The sequence below is a fragment of the Macaca fascicularis genome, chromosome 14 (assembly GCF_037993035.2).
Source record: "Macaca fascicularis isolate 582-1 chromosome 14, T2T-MFA8v1.1".
In the NCBI taxonomy this organism is placed as follows: domain Eukaryota; kingdom Metazoa; phylum Chordata; class Mammalia; order Primates; family Cercopithecidae; genus Macaca; species Macaca fascicularis.
Genome location: NC_088388.1, coordinates 37,869,234 through 37,891,592, shown reverse-complemented (window position 1 = coordinate 37,891,592; position 22,359 = coordinate 37,869,234). Strand labels below are relative to the sequence as shown.

General features: G+C 41.7%; 1 protein-coding gene across 6 annotated transcripts in view; it reads right to left on the bottom strand.

Annotated features, from left to right (window-relative positions):
* BDNF (brain derived neurotrophic factor) overlaps positions 1-21,950 on the bottom strand; it is a 69,570-nt gene extending 47,620 nt beyond the window's left edge. Inside the window, exon 1 of one of the 6 annotated variants that reach the window (XM_005578349.5) lies at positions 21,906-21,950. In XM_005578349.5, the coding sequence (XP_005578406.1) occupies positions 21,906-21,908 (3 nt within the window). In that variant the 5' untranslated portion in view covers positions 21,909-21,950. Of the gene's footprint in view, positions 1-193; positions 498-1,325; positions 1,647-20,839; positions 21,065-21,137; positions 21,253-21,905 lie in introns of those variants that run through there. The other 5 variants (XM_065528366.2, XM_065528365.2, XM_045371633.3 and 2 more) reach the window with 5 other exon arrangements.
* Between the last annotated feature and the right edge of the window lie 409 nt (positions 21,951-22,359).

The window sequence follows — 22,359 nt, the reverse complement described above, 5'->3', positions numbered from 1 at the left end:
AGTGCCGGGTGACCTTCTGGGTTGTGGGATGGGGGAGAAAACTCCCCAGGAGCAACTCCAAATCCTCCCTTCTACCGGCGGGGAGGAAAGAAGGAGACTGGCCTCGTCCCACAACTTTGGGGGGTCCCCCAGTCAACTTTCTCCTGCGGACCGGCAGCTCCCGTACCAAGCCCCATGCCCGGCGCTTGCCTACCTCGGGGTCCACACAAAGCTCACGGGTCCCCGGCGGCGGAGTCACATCGTGGTTCCGATTCTGGCTCCAGCGCCCAGCCCGGGTCCTCGTCGCGGTGCTGCTCCCCGCCGGCCCCACAGCAGCGGTGGCAGCTGCATTCAAGTGTCTCATTAAAGCCCCCCGAGCAGGAGATGGGAGGCGCACCGGGCCGGTTCCTCCGTCCGGCCCGGGAGCCCGAGGCGCTACGGGGTGCGCGGGACAGCGAGCCGGCGGGTGCGCCCGGGCGCGGCGGCGGCAGCGGCTGGGACCCGGAGCTCCAGGCTGCGCCTTGCGCCCGGGTCAGACATTATTTAGCTCTTCGGTTGAGCTTCGATTGGTCAAACGGCGCCACCCCCCCGCCCCCCTCCCCCCGCTCGCCCGCGCTACCGATACCCGTTCGGGGCGGCTGCTTAAAGGGAACGCCGCGCCTTTTTCTCGCCCGGGGGACCGAGGGGCGCCTGGGACTCCCCGCTCCCCCAGGGCCTGTCCTCACGTCCTCCCCCAGGTCCCCGCGACATCATCCTGCGAGTCCTGCGCCCTCCCGGGGCGCCTTGGGCAGGACGCCCGCAGCTTCGAGGGGTGTTCCAGCCCCAGCCCCAGCCCCGGGGAACCCCGCGTCCCGCGCCCTCTGCAGAAACCCCGGCTGTGCGCGCTGGGGCGTGAGGGAGCGAGTGAGGATCGCACGCCCTGAGGTCTTGCTCCCCTAGCTTTCAACTCTCCCCTTCCTCCCCATCCCAGCACCTAAGTTCTCTGGGAATGGGCGTGCTTTTCCCGGGCCACAGACACACCTTCCCGCACCTTCCCGCACTACGGAGCTTGCGAACGCGAGCACACAATGAAATCGCACAGAGCATGGGGGCTATTGGTTTACTCCGCTGCCTTAAACACGCCGGCTTAAACAGAGTTCGCGCACTGACCTCTCTAGAGTTTGCCTAATAGGAATTCAATCAAGATAACAACAGCATTTTTTATTGATGAACGCCCCCAGATAACGTTACACCAAGTTACTTGTTCCAGCCAGGAAGCCCAGGCAATGACAGACCTCGCTAAAGCCACACGCTTTCTAGCAGACCAAACAGAAAAACGGAAAGAGAAAGAAAGAAAACAAACCCACCTTTTCAGACACTACTTGTCAAAGTAACCATCAAGGCAGCTGCTCTGGGAAAGACTTCGGCCCCAAAACTCCCAGACTCTATTATTTTTTCACGTTCTCTTTGCTTAAAGGGGGGAGGGGGCGCGAGTCTTTAGTGCCCGGTATGTACTCCTTCTGTTCTGCAGCAAAGAAGTTAAATTATTGATAGTGGAAATTGCATGGCGGAGGTAATACTCGCACCCCATCAGCTAGAAGCTCCATTTGATCTCGGCAGAGGCAGGAAGATTTCATGCTAGCTCGCCGGGGGGAGCGGCAGCGAGAGCAGCCCTCTCCGCGGTGAATGGGAAAGTGGGTGGGAGTCCACGAGAGGGCTCCACGGTGCCTTGACGTGCGCTGTCATATGATACCTCCGCTGCCTCGAAATAGACACTCTAGTGCACGAATTACCAGAATCAAAATTCAGCGCATTTAAAATGATACATCTTTTATTAGAAGAGTTCCGTTCCAGGGCATTGCATGCTTTTGCAGATGTTTTCACTTCCAGCCCCAGCAAACACACATATAAGCTAACCCTTTTAATAACGAACCAGGGCAGCAAAGATAAATAAAAAATCTTCTGCTTTAACCAGAGTGGGGGTAGGGGATTCGAGGGTGGGGGCAGAACTGGCTCAGTTAATCCTCCCCCGCCCTCCACCCCCACCACTGCCCGCAGCAAAAGAGCAAATAGTCTTTCGGGTTCTCATTTGCCTGTAGCCAAGACCCATGGAGAGAACTTATATGGCTAGGGTCCAGAGGACATTTTCAATTATCCGTTTGATGAACTCTGTCAACCGTCTACCTGTGTTTCTGCTTTAAGGCTAAATTTTATTCTCATTAGTTCAACCAATTTGTGCAGACCTTAAAATTTAGAATAAAGAACAAGACAGCAGTACCGTACTTAACTCGGAGTCCCTGGACCTCCTCGGAGCATAAAAATCACCTGAGTGAGTGTTAAAATGAAGGTCCTTCCTCCTGAAATTGTGATTTAGTAGGGGTGGGGCAGGGTCCAGGAATTAGAATTTTAATAAATACCACAAGCAATTCGAATGCAGACAATCCGAAGTCACACTTTGAGAAGCACTCTCTTGGGGGTACAACACTGGGTATCAGAGGAATCTCCCACCAAGCCCACACCCAAATTCCGCAGGCAGCTTTCTGTTTATGTGCACTTTCCTGTAATCTCAAAGGGATTTGACCTAATAATTGCTAAGACTCATTGCTGTAAGAATTTCCCTAAAGACTCCAACATTAATTTTGCTAAAGGGAAAGATTTATAAACAGTTTCCTTTCCTGGACCCTCTTGTGGTTACCAAGAATGTGCTGTTGAACTGAATATATAATATTATTACATACTCAGTTCAGTTTACCTAAGGGTTTACAGTTAACAAAATGAATTCACTAACATTAGCTATTTTAGAACTTCTAAAGACTAGTGACAGAAATTATTTACCCGTTTTATAAAAGAAGAATCCGATCCTCTGCCAGGAAATAATTTACCCACGTTCACACAGTGAAGTACCAGGGACAAGACTTCAGTGAACTCAAGAATTCCTGCTAGAAATAACCCTGCTTCCATCTCCCCCACCCTCTAAGTGAAGCTATCTGTTCCTTGGAAGTGTTATCAGAATGTGTGATCATTCAGAGCGCCTTTGCAAATTGTTGGACTAAATAGTCAAATTATTCAAATATATGCATATTCTTCGAGTGTCACACATTTAGCTTTGCACCTCTGTCAACTTGACAGAGCACATGACCAATACAAACTACCCTACAGCACAGATGGTGGAGTTTATTGTGGAATATTTAATGTATGTGAAATACGCAGGCTAACCAGAAAGCAGTAAAGGACAGAGGGCATGAAGCTGGGTACCGTTACCCCAGAAATCCTCTGTGTTGGTTCCCAGGTTGTAAGCTGAATGCAGACATAATTTCTTTTAGTAGCACAATACAATTTAAAAGGCTAGTGTTATAAACTAAAAAAATAAATAGATACTTGTACGACGTTATAAAGGACTGGAGGAACCCTACTCCAAACTTTAACTTTGTTAACTTCAAACTGATGCTTCACATTTGCTTGAAAATGAGTTCTACCCTCAGTTTTTAAGCTCAATTGTAATTTATTTCCTTCTGAAAAATACCTAGCAAGTTAATGCCAGGAATCTAAGCTAGCATTCTGAACGCTGCTCACTTAGAAGTTATGGCAAATCTTTTTCCTGCTAAATTCACATTGGCACGTCAGCATTTCTGCTGAAGGAAAAAGTGCTCTCATTTCCCAGACTCTGATTGGGTGGGTCTATGGCCAATCTTCTTTTTCCTGCTCTCCCCTGACATTATATAAATAAATGTGTGTATCTTCGCTTTCCAGTGTGTGGTGCAGTTTTACTGAGGAAAAGACAGAGGAGTCAGAAATGTCAGGGATATTTAGAAAGAAAAGAAGATCAAATGCCAATTCAGATAACCATGATGAATCACACCTCTTAACACTTCTAAGCATTTCCAAACTTTCTGATCTGTGATTATAGCATTAGCAAAATTGTATGCGACCAGACTTAAAACACATACTTATTTGCCTTAAAAGTACATCTTACATTCAAAAACAATGAAGCCAAGGTAAACAAAAGTTGTACCAGTGCCTTGCATGGAATTCTAAATATTATTTTTTATTTGCTTAATTCAGGTAGCATATAGAGATAATTCTAGAGATCTAAAATCAAACCTTGTACAAAATTATTTCCCTATTGTGGGCAAAGATGATGCTGAGAATATAGGGCATGCATTTCTTATTCTTCTTAAAGATTGGCATGTGACATGATTGATATGTTTGGAGCAAAGTTTCCAAGTTTATAATCTGAACATTTTCTCTATTACTAAAATGAGGGAAAGTTTCACAGCTTGAAAAAAAGATGCTACCTATTTCACTTTTGTAGGGCTTAAAAATTAATTGTGAATTCGTCTGAATCTTTATTTCTTTTTGGTTATGTTCTAATATGATCCTAACCCAATGTTCCAGTAGGGACAAAGGTCAGGAAGAAATGTGAATTCCCATCTATTCTTGTCAGGAAATATAAACTAATCCTCGTTACCCAAGTGGGAACAGAGGTAGCAGGCTTGACATTGACATGTTTTTTCTATTAATAATTTTAATTGGCTGAGGTCAATTCTATCATTATAAGCATTTTATATTTAATTATGTTTATTTAAGCTTCCTAGTTACTCCTACCTTCAGTCTTCCTTGCAAGAAAAAAAAAAAAAAAGTTGTCTAGTCTAGTATCAAATAAGTTGGCCTAAAAAAACTGTTGAAAATTTCCGTAATTAGCATAGGGAAAATACTAAGTAAACAGAAAACTCTGCTACTGAGCAGAGTGGCAGAGGTGTTTTCAAATTCATGCTGGATAATTTGAAAGGCCCAGGCCAATGTTAAACTATGTCACTCACAATCCTTGAAATTCTTGTATAAGGCCTGTCCTGAGAAAAACCTTAAGGGAGACGTAATTTCCCTATTCATTAGATGGTATGTTCTCACTAAGCTTTTTATGAACCATAAGAATAGCTCTATACCATACTCAAATGTGTTCAAATTGGTCAACACCTGTTACAGGAGTTATGTAACCAGGCATAGTCATTAGTGGCAGACAAAAGAAAGGAACCACAGCCAGAAACTTTTAGAAGGGCCAAGACTAGGAGAGTAGAACAAGAGGGTCAAAAACTGATTCCATCTGGGAATAATATTTAGTTGGATCAAGAAAAACAACATAGAAACCATTAAGAAACTGTTGAGACTAAACCCCCAAACATATGAGAATCATCAACTTGTAGCCCTCCAAGTTACCAGATTTGTGCTGAAAACATTTAAAAATTAATAATGAAGAATAAGTTTGGTTTACTTGTTATAATATTTCTATAAGTGTGGTCAAAAGGGATGTGAGATTGTGGACATAAGTTAGAGCTGACAGTAATAAATAGCTGTGGTATTAGTTGGTTTTCTAGGAGAAAAGCCATGAGAAGAATTAACAAATTTAAACCAAAGGGTTTCAGGACATTGAATCAGTTGAAAGATGAACATTAGCTTATTTTTGAGACTCACCTATTTAGGCTGTATGATGACTGGAGTGAGAGATTTTCTACCGCCAAATTTTATATTCTTCATGAAAAAAATGGAAAAAGAAAAATATACAAAAAGATAACTTAGAAAAAAAAAAAAACGGAACTTCCTAAAATCAGATTTTAAAAACACACACTAAGAATTCGGCCTACTTTCATGTGATTCTGATATGAATCCACATAGCACCTCTCTTTAGTGGTCTTTTTGATCAAGGATGTGGGCAGGATGTGCAGCTGGCCCTCTTTCTACCTCCAGATAGCACAGGCATGGTGAGAATGAAATCCTTAATAGTACATGTGTGAAGATTGGGTTAGGCTTTAGATTGGTCTCGCATATAGAATCATTTGGAAACATCTGAAACTCCTGACTTTCTCAAGTTTAGTTTCCTTTCACTTCATAGCTACAGTCTTTCAGTTGATGAAAGATTGCTGAGTATCTACTATCCATCAGAGGCTATTCTATGGGCTGATACAGGCAGATGCATGAAATACATTTTAGTCCTTTACATGCTCATATTCTAGGATGTAAGAGTTGTATTTTAATCCATGGTGCCACTTGCAAATTTCTTAAGCCTAGGAAGTTTTGTTTTCTTTTCCCTTGCCGTAGGTTTGGTGTGTAGAAAGATGATGGTAAACATACCCCTTGTGGCCAGGGAGTGGTAGTGATGGATAGGAAACTTGCTCCCAAAGCTGGAGTGGCACTTAGAGACTGGGGAGGGCCCACCACAGTTAATCAGTCCCCAGTTATTTTGGTTAGCAGTGTTTTACAAAAGGTAGACAAAGGAGAAGGAGTGGATAGGGTGGGAGGGAGGAAATGAGACCATTTTTGTTTGAGACAAATAATTTTTCTAAATATGATATAGACCAATAAAAGATAGGTCCAGAAAGGATCTTAAGAGATTATCTCATCTTCCTCACTATTTGTAGGCCTATCATGGCAGACCAGGGAAGTAGACTACACATCCTTCTTCTGGGGAGCTATCTAGAATCCAGCAATGCTGGTGCTTGGAAGTCCTCCTGTAATGCATTTTTTGTTCCTGTTGCAATTTATATCTTATTTCATTTCATTCAACCTTAGTGAAGATGGAGAACAGCTGCTTACTAACCTCCTTGTGTTATTAAGTCACCACTCAGACTTTTCTCATAGCAAAAGATCAGATCTCACAACCTTTCTTCATACACTCCGACTTTCAACCCATTAATCATTTCCCTTGGTCTACCCTGGACCTCCTCCAAGGTTTCTATATTTTTCTGAAAATGTGAAGCCCCAAACCAGACATGTGTGTGAAATTATCCAGGGCTCAGGAAACACAGGAGTCATGAATTATCTGAACACAGCTGTTGGAAAAAACTAAAGGGAAGATTCAATCAGACTGACAAATCCTCCCCTTGCAACTTGGAGACAGAGTAGTGGTTGTTTAATAAAAAGATGAGCCTTCATAACAAAGCTATGTCTTCTGTCTTTAGCTTTTAAATGAAGCATTATTTTCAAAACAAACAACTCTTGAATAGAACATTTAGCTTTCACTGTTTTCCTCCTCAACAAAATTGTTTAAGAACCAGTGGCTTTTCCGTACTCCATTTAAAATCCCAAGTTGTAGACCTTTAACATTTAAATTGGATTTGTGCTTTCATATTCTCAGGTGCTTATTATATACTGATATAATTTCTCTCAAATATAAGGTCTATGAAATACTACACTACTTTGGAAGCTTTACCTTTCACCTAAATTGAAGCATTTCTTTTCATTTTGTCTGCACACAAAATTCAGTTAGAATAAAGTGAATAAAACTAAGTTGAATTCAGTAAAAAAGAATTATGCTAACCTACATGATACCTAGAATCAAGTCTTCATAAACTCATCAAGTATGTCTCCATTATGGCCTTACAACCCAATGTGACCAAATCATGGGATCAGCAGAGATATTGTTCCCATGACCCATGGTTGTCTGTTCAGGAGATATTCTATGGTGACTGTAAAATCAATCCAGTTGGTCCAAGAAGATATGAAGCCAGATATAGAATGAAGTTTTAGCACTCTAAAAAAAAATGGGGTAGCAGAGGAGAATGTTTACTTCCTCTTCATAATATCACCTTGAGAAATGGTCTGGGGACTTTGTAACCAAAAAGAGACTACTACAAGTGTTTGCTGTAAGTAGGTACTACTGAAACTTCAGTCAGCCAGTGAGAGGGACCAAGGAGTGGTAAGTCTAGTTGGATATAGGAAAGGCTAATGCTGATACAGATGAATAGGACAAATATAATGTTTCATAAAAGTTGAAGACAGAGAGATGGGGTGGAATGGGGAATGAATTGGTGAGAGTACAGCTATGAATTTAAATTCCAACCCCCATAATTGTTTTTTTGTTTGGTTGGTAGTCACTGCCGTGTATGTACTCTGGGAAATTACTTCTTTTTTGCTGCTTGGACAGTAGTCATGACCTGGGAATGGGGGGTTGTGTGTGTGGGAGGTGAGATATTATATGGCTAGATATCCAATTTTGGAAGTCGGATGTCGATGCCATAATTCAAACTAAATATATTTCTGAGACACAAACTAAGACCATAGTCAGTTTTCCTCAAGACAGTTTCCATGCTGAATTAGAAAAATGAAAACCAACACTTCCTTTATTACCAGATTTCATGTGTCTCCCAAATGCAGTAAAATGTTTAATATTGAGGATCTTTTATTTCATAGGCATGTTTTCCTGAAGGCCTTGAAAAGAATGAGCCAAACATATGACCATCCACTGGCCTTTTTAATTTAAGTAAGTTCCCAGTATAAACAACGAAGTTAGCTTTGCTTTGTTCATCCCTTTATGTTGATACTAAATACTGATTTGAACTACTATTCTCACATAATAAACATATTCTTATAGCATTATAACCAGATTGTGGATGTAGATCATGTTAGAACTACTTTGCAAGCCAGATTTCCATCACCTTCCATCTTGTCTGCACATAAAAACTAATTAGAGCAAAGTGAGTAAAAATAAGTTGAATTCTATAAAGAAGAATCATGCTAATCTACATGATGCCAATTTATCCCAAAAGTATGTACAAGTTTGACATATTCTTGACTATTTCTTAGATTAATTTTGTTTTCTAATGTTACTTTTTATCATTGTACTTTTGGAAATTCATATCGTTATTTATATGATTTTGCTCTCTGTTTCTAGAAAGCATTTATAAAACATCAGATTTACCTTTAGTTAATCAATGTTTATAAGAGCACAATTTTAAAAGAGTATTTAGTAATAAAAGTTAATCACAAAAGCAGAATTATATGTATGGATATTATATGAGGAACAAAGAAATTGCTCCAAAGAGTATTTCGTTGTAACATAAGGAGGGTTTAAAAATAAAAATTTTAAATGAGCAAACGTTTTCTAACGTTTTAAGAGTAGGGATATTAATAAATACAAATAATTTTAGAAGTCCTCTTTTTTTTTTTTGATACAGAGTTTCACTCTGTCGCCCAGGCTGGAGTGCAATGGTGTGATCTTGGTTCACTGCAACCTCCGCCTCCTGGGTTCAAGCGATTCTCCTGCCTCAGCCTCCTGAGTAGCTGGGATTACAGGCATATGCCACCATGCCCGGCTCATTTTTTAAGTTTTAGTAGAGACGGAGTTTCACCATATTGGTCAGGCTGGTCTCGAACTCCTGACCTCAGGTGATCCACCCGACTCAGCATCCCAAAGAGCTGGGATTACAGGCGTGAGCCACCGTGCCTGGCTAGAATTCCTCTTTTATTTCTTGATCACTTTGGGAAAAATATAGTAGTCGTCGTCATTTTCTTGGGGTGGAGGACCAGGAGTGAAAAGAATTTTGTCACTGAAAATCAAATAAAGCTGTTGTCAAATCTCAGATAAAAGAACCAAATGAAGTAACTCTGAAACAAGTAATAATACAGGAATCAATGAAAATTTGAAGTTTCAAATTTTAGCTCGTGTCTCAATAGTCATAAAGTAACTACAGTATATTTAAGAAGTATAAAGTATAATTAGTTTTGTCCTACCATTTTGAAATTAATAATATCTTAGTAGAATGCTATTAAAGTGTTGTTATACTTATGTTTTAGTAATTAATCTGTTTTTAATTTTATTTTGAATATTAAAATAATTAAAATCTTGCACAGACTGTCCATTGTTTCCTTTTGATATGACTATTAGGAAATAGAAGAAATATCTTTGTCATAGGATATTATTATTATTATTTTTAGACAGAGTCTCGCTCTGTCGCCCAGGCTGGAGTGCAGTGGCGTGATCTCTGCTCACTGCAAGCTCTGCCTCCCGGGTTCACGCCATTCTCCTGCCTCAACCTCCTGAGTAGCTGGGACTACAGGCGCCCGCCACCACTCCCGGCTAATTTTTTTGTATTGTTAGTAGAGACGGGGTTACCGTGTTAGCCAGGATGGTCTCCATCTCCTGACCTCGTGATCCGCCTGCCTCGGCCTCCCAAAGTGCTGGGGTTACAGGCGTGAGCCACCGCGCCTGGCCTGTCGTATAATATTATTTTAAGGCCCAGATAGCAGTCAAAAGAACTTGGGTCCTAATTTGAACTGTCAGTTTCTGGTCATGTAACCTGGGCAAGTGACTTCACTAGCCCAGGATTGTTCAGATAGATACCGTAAGGGCCATATAATTGTTTATTGAATAAATTGAGAGATCTACCACTGTGCACGTCAGTTGTCCAATCAATAAAATGAGGTCAGTGGGCTACAAACTGAGTTTGCTAAACCTGGTGACACATTCAGACCGTATCTCAGAAAGAAGAGATGATTTAGGTGATTTCAACGCATGAGGGGAATCAGTGAGCTAGATCATTTGTAAGGTACTTTTTCTATCTAAATTTGAACTCCTTTCAGGAACTGTAGATCATTTGGAAACTAAACTTGGAATTCATGCAATTATTTCCCGTGATTTTAGGGGAAATAATTGCATGAATTTCAAGTTTGATTTACCAAATGATCTACAGTTCCTGAGCCAAGGTAAGGATTTATAGTCTTCCAGCCATCATATTACTTAGTTATCGCTGACAAAGCTTTAGGTGGACTTTTTCATACATCAAAATGTCCTTCAAGATCATCCCTTTCTGCTAGGCTGCTTTCAGCTCTGGGACATATCAAATCCATTATGTGTTCATGGTATCCTTCTCTGAATAAATCAGAGTGGAGGTGGGATGAAGGCTCTCCATGGATTTCCGCATCTTTGATTACTTACATGACTTTGGCAGCTCTGCAGAGACCACTGACTTGTGTGCTATCTAAGACATAACGGTATGCATCCAATCCCTCATTTAAAACCACATCTTTCTAGGAGCTGCTTTCTAGGAGGAAGATGGATGAAATAAATATATCAGGAAGATGCCCAAGTAGATACACGACTCCCTTACCCAGGATATATCCCAGCTTAGTTTCTAGAGCTAGTATCCAGAATTCTGAGTTGCTGCAAAGACACAAAGGACCCAGACACCAATTCCTGGCATGCTCCCAAATGAAATGCTATTTTCAGGAAAGTTGCAAGTTTGGAGGGATCCTTTGGAGGAAGAGCATTGAATTGCACAAGGAAAGCCAATAAACATTTTAGTCCCCAACAGGGACTATAAGCCTTGTAATTACGTTTTAGACTGTGCTTGTCCATCCTCTTCTTCTCCGTATCTGTAAACAACATGTTAGCTTTGGAGGTTTGTCATCCACTGTGTGTCTTTGGAGAGGGTGTTCCTCATCACAGCATCTGCAGTATTATAGCCAGTAACAGCTCGAAAAGGCAAACTTATGAAATGGCTTCTAAACATACTAAGTCCTAATCCAAACAATTTATAACGTTTCTTACTCAATAACTCTCAGAAGTCAACTGACTTGGAACTGCCCTAAACAAGTTAAGAAAGGAGTCAGACATCATCCATTGGGTTAATAAACTAAAGTGGAAGGAAGAACATGCAGGTGAAAAGTTTCAGATTCTAATCTCTTCAGTGACTATATACTTATGTCTGGATAATTCTGTATCTTGATAGTGTTTTAAGTGTGATGATAATTATAATAATAACAGCTAAGAGTGAACAGTGATTTGTAGATTAGTGATTAAAAGAAGGGTGTTGACATTAGACAGACCTAAGTTTGAACCCAGCTTTGCCACTTATTGGATCTGCTAATTTAAGATAGTAAATTAATTACTGATGCCTCAGTTTCCTTATCTTTAAAAGAAAAATAATCATCTTTGCCTAGAAAGATTGTTGTGAGGATTCAATGAACTATGGAAATGCAGAATCCTCACCATAGTGAGCTCAACAAGGTTAGATTTTATTATTAATGCATATGATCCTCACCAAACATTTTAACACTTTTGCCGTTTTATGATTATGAAAACTGGGCTTCAAAAAGGATAGGTGACAATTAGCTATTTGAAAATCTCTCATCGGTTAGCAAAGATCGAAATGATTCTAAAGTAGCACTCCTGGAAATGAATTGTGAGACTCATGGCCATCTAAAGAGTTGTGGTCAAGATCTTGTAAGAAAATGTGCATGTAAACCATCTGATAATGGGAGACCCAGATTAAATCTGGGTGGTAGCTATAACATGGGGAGGCATAAATTTATAGTGGACTTTGGAATCAGAAAACTTTGGGTTTCAAGTTTAGCTTCCCCACTTCAGATTTTCTGTGTCAGTTTGGGCAAGTTACTTAAATTCTCTGAGCTCTAGTTTTCTTCATCTATCTCTGAGAGTTGCTTTGAGGGTTAAGTAATATATGCCAAATACAAAACAAATAACAGCACTAGATGAACGCAGAATAAATGTCATCCCACATAATTACAATGTGCATATCCTTTCCCATGGTGTAGTAATGACAAACAGGAAGAGTTTCAGTAATCTGTTGGGTTAGTGAGGTCAGAACAGGTATTTTAAGCAATGCTGAGTTAATGACTAGAATCTGAACTTTTTATCTTTTTCAATGGAGTTATGGATTGCTAGTGTAATGGGGTTGTGCTGGTGATACTAAAGATAAACGTTAGAGTAATAGCAAGCTCAGTCAATAGAAACATGCTTACCATGCCCTGGCCTTCTCAGTATTTGGTCCTTTCCTCACTTGGCAGCTTGTCTAATGGCAAATGTGAATTTTAAACATTTTCTCCCAATGCCAGCTTCCTTTTGCCAGGAAGGAAACCACAATGGCTAATGTTGACATTGACTAAATTAACATTTCTGAATCTATGCTGTGTTAATAAGTGCTTCTCAAATGTTCTGTTGTTAAATATGTGTGGGAAATGTTACACAGTAGTATTTACGTGCTTTCTCACCAGTATACATCACAGACACCTTCATATCACATGTCAGTTTTATAGATACCTCAAAATACATTGATACTTATCATTACTTCAAAATCATAATTTTTTTTTGCTGTTAGACCTTATTTAATGCATTAAAAAGCATATATATTTACTATATCACATATGTTATTTTAAATGTTTTTATGACTGTACATCAATTCCTTTGGCTTCCTTTGTAATCTTACATGTTTATTTCATTCACTTAGATTTTTTTTTTTTTGAGACAAAGTCTCACTGTGTCACCCAGGCTGTAGTGCAGTGGCTGATCTTGGCTCACTGCAACCTCTATCTCCCAGGTTCAAGTGATTCTTGTGCCTCAGCCTTCCAAGTAGGTGGGATTACAGGTACGTGCCACCACGTCCAGCTAATTTTTTGTTTTTGGTAAAGACAGGGTTTTGCCATGTTGGCCAGGCTGATCTGGAACTCCTGACCTCAAGTGATCCACCCGCCCTGGCCTCACAAAGTGCTGAGATTACAGGCATGAGTCATCGTGCCTGGCCCCATTTAGACATTTTTATGAGAAGGGTTTACATAGGCTTTACCAGACTGCCAAGATAGTTGAGTCCATGGCATAAAAGTCATTACAACGAGCAATTCTTTTTTTTTTTTTTTTTTTTTTTTGCATATCCAGCCCAGGTTGGAGTGCAATGGCATGATCTCGGCTCACTACAACCTCTGCCTCCCTGGTTCAAGTTATTCTCCTCCCTCAGCCTCCTGAGTAGCTGAGGTTACAGGCATGAACCACTAATTGTCTGTATTTTTAGTAGAGACAGGGTTTTGCCATGTTGGCCAGGCTGGTCTGGAACTCCTGACCTCAAGTAATCCACTCACCTCGGCCTCCCAAAGTGTTGGGATTACAGGCATTAGCCACCGTGCTGGGCATCAGAGCAATTCTTAAACATTGATTATGGAAGTTATTGGCAAGGAAGAAGTCCTTAGCAGAGGAGGAAGGTGAAAGCAGAAGAAATAATTGTTTCCTACTAAAGTAGCCAGAACAACAATGAGCATGCAAGGTAGAGAACAGTCAATTCAAGAGCCCCTGTATAATTAGAACTCCATTGCGACTTCCCTTTTTATTTCTCAATTTTCTCCACATTCCCTTTCTTTTCTCTATTCACTCACCCTGCAATGCCCTATCCCAAAGGCTTTGGATGTTTGTGGCACATTTCTGCAATCACCTGATTTGTGAATTTTTTCCTTGTAGTAACCTTATTACTTAGAGATAGGAGGTGGTTGATATATTTCCTTAAAGCTGCAGGAATCAATTCTAACTCCTTTTGGTACTGATGAGCAAGGTGCTCCAAGGAAATTTCTAGATAGCATAACATTATAACATGCACTCTGGGAGCAAAGATCTCAGAGCATTTTCTGCTGCTGTTTAGGAAAATTGTTGGATCGCCTTTCCGAGGATGCGAAGATTTTGGAGTGGATTTAATATTCACTCAGAGGTTAAAAACTTTGACAAAGTACATTTTACTTCCTGTAGTGGCCTCGGAAATGCCCACAGTGGGTCAAAATGTCCCATACAAGCTACAGCTTTCTCCCAGCTTCAGGCTGAATTGTTAAATCCAGAGGTCACATGTCACTAAACTGCTGGTTTTTAGAAACTAGACTTTAAAGATTTTTTATTTTTAAATTAATATTTTGTAATATATTTTGCCATTTGTCTAAAATAGAATTCAAGAATGATGTCTGTTATCCCCAGTGCATCAGAAGTTATTTTAAATATGGCATCTTTATAAAAGTCAATAGCTGCCTCATCAAAGGGCAATCATGTCTAGTGTGGGTGGCTGTGCCAATTGTTTTTGAACTACTGCAGCAATCTAGCCAATCCCAGGGAATGGCTTGCAGTCTTCCTACACCCACATTTTTTTTCTTAATTATCTCCACCAGGCTGAGTTAGTTAAGGACAGATCTATAGCATTTCCTGGATGTCAAAATGCCCACACACCTTCTGCAATCCTTGGGCTACCCGCTCCCTTTCATGTTTCTTTTGGTTTGTCCATCTAATTATCTATTATCATGTGTATATAATGCATTATTCATGAGACCCAGGCCATTTCAGGATGTAATATCTTTGAATTTAAAAGGAAATGACCTGAAAAATTAGAACTTCTGCTTGCCCAAAGAAAATAAACAGTAAATTTGATAGTGGGTCTTCCATTGCACCACCTGTTTTTAAAAATAATCCGCAGAAATTTGAGATCACTCTCTAAATTAAAACTTTCTCAGTCATCATTCCATAAATGAACAGGTTCAATACCAAGATTCCTTCTATTCTGGGTTTGAATATATTACTTTGATTTTTTTCACGATATACTTCTTAACAAGTTAAAAATTTGTGGTACCCCAAATTGTAAATCATCAAAAGTTAGGGTAACTTAGCCTTACTTTCCCCAACACTGCAAGAAATGGTTATAGACTATATCTTTTATATCACTCAAACTTGGGACGGAAATGGAATATGGAGGTTATTCTGAGAACATCTCTTTTGTTTTATATGTGAGGAAGCAGAGATCAAGAGTGACTGATTGACTTTTTTAGGTACTGACAAGTGGTTGGAAGTAAAACCTAAACTCAGGCTTTTAATCTTATTCACTGTGTTCTCTTGAAAAAAGGAATCTTATGAGTCTAGAAGTCTGTCCCCTTCTAAGGATTGGAACAAATAAAGAGACCAGTCTTTGTCTCTAGGCCGCAAGATCCACCAAGATAGGGATCATTTGGTCTTATTTATTCTTGAATCTCCAGATTGTAATACAGTTCCTAGCACATAATGGCAAATAATGTGTTGCAAATTAATACTTACAAAATAAAATTATGAATGCTGGAGTCTCTATAGAAAGTATACCTTTTGGGCAAAACGGGAAATGGTCAGCCAAGCTCATGATCCACATAAGTATCAGAACATCTACCAAGATAAACAGGTACCCAGCGTTCAAGACTGGGATGAAATTCCAGAGGGTCAAAAGAAAACAAGCCAGCATGAATTCATGTATCAGATATGGGCTGGGCTAAGTGACCTCTGAGAACCTTCCCAGACCCCAGATTCTATGACTCACAAGTAAAAGTAATGTACATCTTGGCTTTGGCTCTTGTTATTCTCTGTATTTGTTTTTTTGGGGAATTAGCAACTATGACTTAGATGGTATGTCAACTAGAGGAAGAGTTCTGCTGTCTTTGAGTTTCTAACTGTGGCAGAGGGAAACACTGTCTTAGGAAGGCTAGTTAAAACTTTCCATTAGGCCTGAAAATTTCGAAAACTATTTGTAGACAATGTTTTTAATTTAATTAAATAAATCAAAATAGGAGAAAATAATGTCTGCAGCTCCTCTGATGCCTTAGTGGAGTTTAAGGCAGCGTGGTCTAGAGAGGAACAAACACAAATTTCCTTAAAATTTGAAGAAAGATTCTGAGTTAGTCTTTACATCTTACTGGTAGTGTAGTATTAGATAATTCTGCACCTTACTTTTCTCATCTGTAAAAGGTGATTGGTGATTCCTCCCTTACATGACTGATAAGGAAATCAAATGAAACCTGTAAAGAGCTGTCAAAGTACTATATGAATCTAAAGTGTTATTACTAGGAAATACAAATAAAGTCTGCACTGCCGCAGAAAAATGTCTTCTAGGACTATTTTATGATGTTGGAAAGAAAGAAGAAAAAAATATCCAGCAGAATTTTAAAAACTCAGAATGAACACTCTAAAAATTACCAAATGAGATTAGAGGCAGGGATAAAGAATTCATCCTTCCATCTCTGCACCATAGTGTTTTAGGGGTATTAATCTTTATGAAACACGTGTATCTTTCTCAAAAGACACTTGTTAAAGCAGCAGCTCTACATTCCAAAGTAAAAAAGGAAAGATGTCATATTTTTGAAACTATAATCACCTTTAAGCCAAAAAGGGGAGAAATTTTTTTGTTGTTGAAAAATTTAATCTTTCTTGCTTTAAGACCTCTATTTCCATAGCACTCAATGATGGTAAGCTTTCACTAGATGCTAATGTTTATTTTTATTGCTAAGTACTACGCAATGTTCTTGACATAGATTATGGCATGTAAATTTAAGAGACTCACTGCTTGTTAAATTCCCACTAGAAAACACACACAGAGACACACACGCCCATACACACACACACACACACACACACACACACAGAGCAGTAGCAGATCAGCAGAGAAAGACACCAGCCAAAGAAAGATAATTTGAGATACTTCTGAGGTAGCAGTTGTAAAATTAAAATAAGCAACTCATTAAATTATCCATAGAGTGAAAAGAAAGCTGCAAAAATAGATATTTTTCTGGCAAGTCAGTGCTTTTCAGAACAAATTTAGTTTTCAGCAGAGCTTTTAAATCTGATGATATCAGTTCATATTCATTAGAGTTATTTAAATGGTTAGACTAGTTTGTCTTAATTAAAATCAAAGAGTAGCTTTACTGGCCTTTGATAGAAGTATATTTAATAAAAAATATGCTCAGTTAGACATCATTTTAACTGACAGATTGTAAGCAATATGATCAAGTGAATGTTACTTGAGCAAGTTTGAGTCTGGTCCCAAAAATCACAGAATTAAAAAATAAAAACCCTTTGTAAATCATGCTTTAATGCTGGTTTTCCCTTATTTCTGTTTGTTGGCTGATTATCTATTTTGTGGTCATCCAGTCCCTTGCCTTCTTTCTCTCACTGCCTGATTTTGGAATGTTGTTTCTCACTAAAGCTTCCCCTAGAGGACAGGCCAGGAAAAGGAAAGAAACTAAATTCACCAGCTTCTCTTCTTATTAAGAATTTAGATCAGAGATTTGATGGGGAAAGAGACTGGCAAATGAAACGGGAAGCTTATGTATGTTGATTTTAGATATTTAAAAGCCTTCTTTCCAATGTACAATAGACAATTGAAAAATAATATTTTATAAGCCAACTAATCACTTGCTTTTAAAATCCCCACTTACTACCTTGAGCATATACATTAGATTATGTTTTAAAATAACTAGTACTCTGGTTCAATCGAATGAAAATGCTATATGCAAAGAGAACGTCATAATGATACCTCCTATTTATGGAGTGCCTGCTTCCCAGTTTGCAAAGCCCTTATGGACATTCTCTTCAATCCTCCAAAAATTGCTGTGTTGTAGGTCTTACTATCAATGACACTGAAAAAGCTACTGGCAGGATGCATATATTCTCATCTGAATCAATACTGGTATACTCCATTGGGGGAGCTAGACCAAGCTAAAATCTCACATACAGAAATATTAATATGCAAGACCAGGGGGTATAAAAGTAGGCTAGGTTACTGTTGATTTAATAGCAGCTAGGTTAAAATTCTCTCTTTCCTCTTTCTTCCCTTCTCTCTGTCACCTTCTAGTCTTCTGACTGATTCGAAGCAGGACAATTGGAATGTCTTGCCTTCATGCTGAAGAGCTCTTGGTAAATACACATAAACAGTGAATATCAGGTGCAGCATTCTTAAAGTGATATTCATCTCCACAACACTTTAGGTGAAACCATGTCATCTTACAAGTCCAGTTTGTGTGTGTGTGTGTGTGTGTGTGTGTGTGTGTGTGTGTAGAGAATGACGTGACACTTTTGAGGTTTATTTAAGTTGTTAAAGATCTCAAGGTTACAAGACTTAGACTGTTAAGCATTTTTCCTCCCAGGGACACGAAATCTACAATTTTCTCGGTTCAATTGTCAGCTAAATTGGCAAGTCAACTAAAAGGATAATATTCCCTTAACGATGCATTCATTTGAAGCCCTAGCAACTGTATTAGGCAGCAGCGAGTATTCTCTAGCAAGGGATGGCGCGGGGAGAGGGAACTCTGCAATTTAGAGTGACAGATGATTTCTTTCCCATCCATCAAGCTGCCTCAAAATGTCACAATATTTACACCTCTTTCTTGGTGAATTAGAATCCAGAGACAAGCAGACAGAAAGAAAAAAATAATAATTCCGGCCGGTTGCCGCCTGATTGGGAAAAGCAAGCGTTGCACCTTTAAATTCTGCTCCTCCATTCCCCGTTCCGCGAACCCCCCCTCCCTTCCCGGGATTTTGCAATAAATCTCCCAGTTCTGCGTTCAGCCCTGCAGATCCGTATTTAAAACAGCACCATCTGGGAAGGGTGGGTGGCGATGGTGATGCGGGCGCCTTGGAGTTCCTTTGCAGCACGCTTGGAATTGCATCAGACTGATCAGAAATCCCCCCGCCCCCAAGCCCAGCCCCTCCCGCCACGCTCCTTGGCCCGCCCCTCCCCTCCCCTCCCTTCGCGTAGATCTGACTGAGAAAACGACTGGATCTCGGAACAATCTGTGCCCCATTCGCTGCAGGCTTGCTCCGTAAACCCTGCCCTACGCTCCCTTTGTGTGCCGAGCAGCCTATCACCGTCATCTGATCCTAGCGCCTGTTTTTTATTTTTTCCTTCTAAATTTCCACAATATCCTCGCGTCGCCTATGAATCCACCTGCGCAGAGTTGGGATTCTTTCTTTCGTTCGTTAAAACAGCCGAGTCTTGAGTTTCGGAAATAGGTTTTTCCTACGTTCCCCTCACCCCTACCCCAAGCCCTTGCCTTTTAATTAAGAAGAGCTAATCCGGGGAGAAGTCCAGAACCACCAAGCCCTGGGGCGAAAACTGCCACCGGGCACGGCTCTGTGGCCGGAACAAAAGGCCTGAGAAGGGGGTGGGGGTGAGGGTTATAGGAATTGTGGAGAGGGTGGTGGCCCCCGCCCAGGGGCGCCTAAGTCCCTGAGCTTCCCGAAGAGTGGCAAGAGGACAACGCAGCCGCGCGTTCCGGCAGTTCGCGGTCCCTCGGGGGTGCAGGCGGGGGCGGGAGAGGTAGAACACTGGCTGGGCGGCTCCGCGCCGCTTCCATCTCACCCGCCAAGCCCCCCACCTCCACCCCACGCCAGTCGCCAGGCCCACCCGGGTGGCGGCGGTGGCTCAGCGACTAGCCAGCCACCCTCCACCGATGCCTCTGGACGCAACCTCGCCCTGGCAGGGCGGTCTACGCGCCCAGCTGATTGGTGGCTCTGTCCAGCCGCCGCACGGAGCTACGAATGTTCTTCTCCACCGCCTCCAGCCGCCCAGGCCCCCTCGCCCGGCCCGCTCCCTGGCTCTTCGGTCCGGAAAGGACCTTCTACTCCCAGGCGGAGGCCCCCCTTTCCCTGAGTTACCCCGACTGACTCGGACCTGGGCTCAGTGAGGCATCCGGCCCGGCTGGGGAGCGGAGCGCGGTCTCGGCAGCTCCCCTTCCCTTGAGAAAGCGGGAGCCCTCTAAGCCAGCGCCCGAAACTCGCGGGAAGGGAGGACAGAAGGAAAAAAAAAAAAAGAAAACACACACACACACACACACACACACACACACAGAAAGAAACATCCAGCGAGGAGCGAGGGCGACGGAGAGGAAGGGATAGAATGAGGGAGGGATGGAGGCTGGAGGAGGGGGCGGGGTGGAAGAAGGGGGGCGGGAAGGAGGGAGGGAGGGGGAAAGAGAGGGAGGGAGGGATACAGAGAGAATGAATCCTTCTCACTAGAAGAGCTGAAATTACCTTGATTCATTTTTGTGTTGGAGGTTTAGCTTTACCTCCTTCCCTCTTCCCAACCTCCACCTCCTGTTTCCCCACCGCACACCACCTCCACCGCCTAATTCTAAATGCTACAAAGTCAAATCTTAGGAAATCGAATGTTGTGCAAAAGCTTCATAATTAGTAATGAATCTACTGTACACACACACACGCGCACGCACACACACACCAGCAAAGAGAACGGAAAAGAGGGAGGTGAAGGGGAGAAAAAGAGAGATAAATCTTACATTTGAATCAGACATTTGCAGGTCCAAGTTAACTAAACTCATTATATCCGCAGGAAGACTGAGTTTCTTTTTTTTTTTTTCCTTCTCGCTTTGCCCCAGGGTTCTCACCTAGGGCAATTCAAACTGAGCAAATACCAAGAAACAACCCCCTCTCATGCTCCCCCTCTACCTCCTCCCCTCCACCACGCGTCCTCTCCGGAAGACAGAGTATCAAAATAGCTCAAGATTTGGGGATGCAGGGGGTCCCCGCCCCGGTGCTTACCTTCTTTGCGGCTTACACCACCCCGGTGGCTAGATCCTGGAGATAAACACTTGCATTTCCCAAAGTTAACCCAGTATACCAACCCGGAGCTTGCCAAGAGTCTATTCCAGCCTACACCGCTAGGAAGCCAACTTCAGCGAGCTCAATGAGGGGACCAAACTGGGGCTCGCTTTCCAAACGCTCCGCTCCAAAATCTGACTCTCTCTCCAGCCCCGATCTCAGTGTGAGCCGAACCTCAGAAAAGACGCTTTTTAAGGGCGACACGGGGTTGGCTTTACAGCGGGGCCAAGAAGACTACCTGGGGGTACCGCCACCTCGGACAAATCCGTTGGCTCTGTCCAAGGTGCTGAATGGACTCCGATCGCCCGGATTACACACCCGGCACAGCAGGAGGAAAAGGCTTTAAAATCTCTAATTAAGTGATACTTGATATTGCTCTAGACGGTTTCTTCCACTTCCTTACGTTTTGTCACGTGCGGATGGCTTTGCCAAAGCCATCCGGTTAATAGTTGATCACATGTTGATGAGAACCTTTTCTTCTACGAGAGGATTACCCATTTCATTACCGGTGATATGCACTTCTGACTTATTTCTCTCCCCCAACCCCAACCCCCATCTACACCTAAACTCCCAGTCTCTACCCCACCCTTATCCCCACTCCACCCCCTAACCCCAACCTCTAACGGCATTATTGTTTTTAGATGGAAATTAACCCCCTTGCAAATGTCAATTACATGCCCACATATAAATCATAGAATATGATCATACACCATACACATAAAGAAAAAGAATGGAATGCAAGACGGCTGAGAGACAAGCATCAGCCTTGAACAGCCAATATAACATCCCCCCCCCCAGCTCCAAGTTTGTTCCACGCAGCTCCACATAGCTGTGTTAAATCTCAAATGATTCCAATTAAAGTTGCACTGTGTAAAAACCCGATTCCCCTGGCCTGAGTAGCTGCTGTTCTTTGGCGTGTGAAGTGCTAGGAAGAGCCATGATATGCCCGTTGTTAAGCAACATGTCAAGATTTTTCAATTATAATGCAGGGTTTATTGCTACTCACCATTGTGCCTTTGCTGTCCTGGAGACTCAAGTGTCTTAAAATCTCGTCTCCCCAACAGATGCTGGAAGGTAATGTGTCTTGTTTGAAGTCATCATGTGAGAAGTTCGGCTTTGCTCAGTGGATCGCCCACCACTTGGTGTGACTTATGAATCTAATAACCCTTTGCAATATCCGCAAGCTTAAACTCTCAACCACCTTGGCGACTACAGAAGACAAAGCAACTGGCATCGATGTCGAAAAACCTATAGATTTACGCAAACGCCCTCACTCCGAGAGACACGTTTCCTTTTGAGTTCTTACGTGATTCTAATGAATGAGCGAGGTTACCAATGATTGTCCAACTGCCCTGCTATGTATGTAGCAGGTGTTTCCTAGGGCTGACTTCTAACCGCCCGTCACTGGGTCCTGGCACAGAAAGTTCCCAGAGAAAGTGAGGAGTTTCAGGGTACCCCTA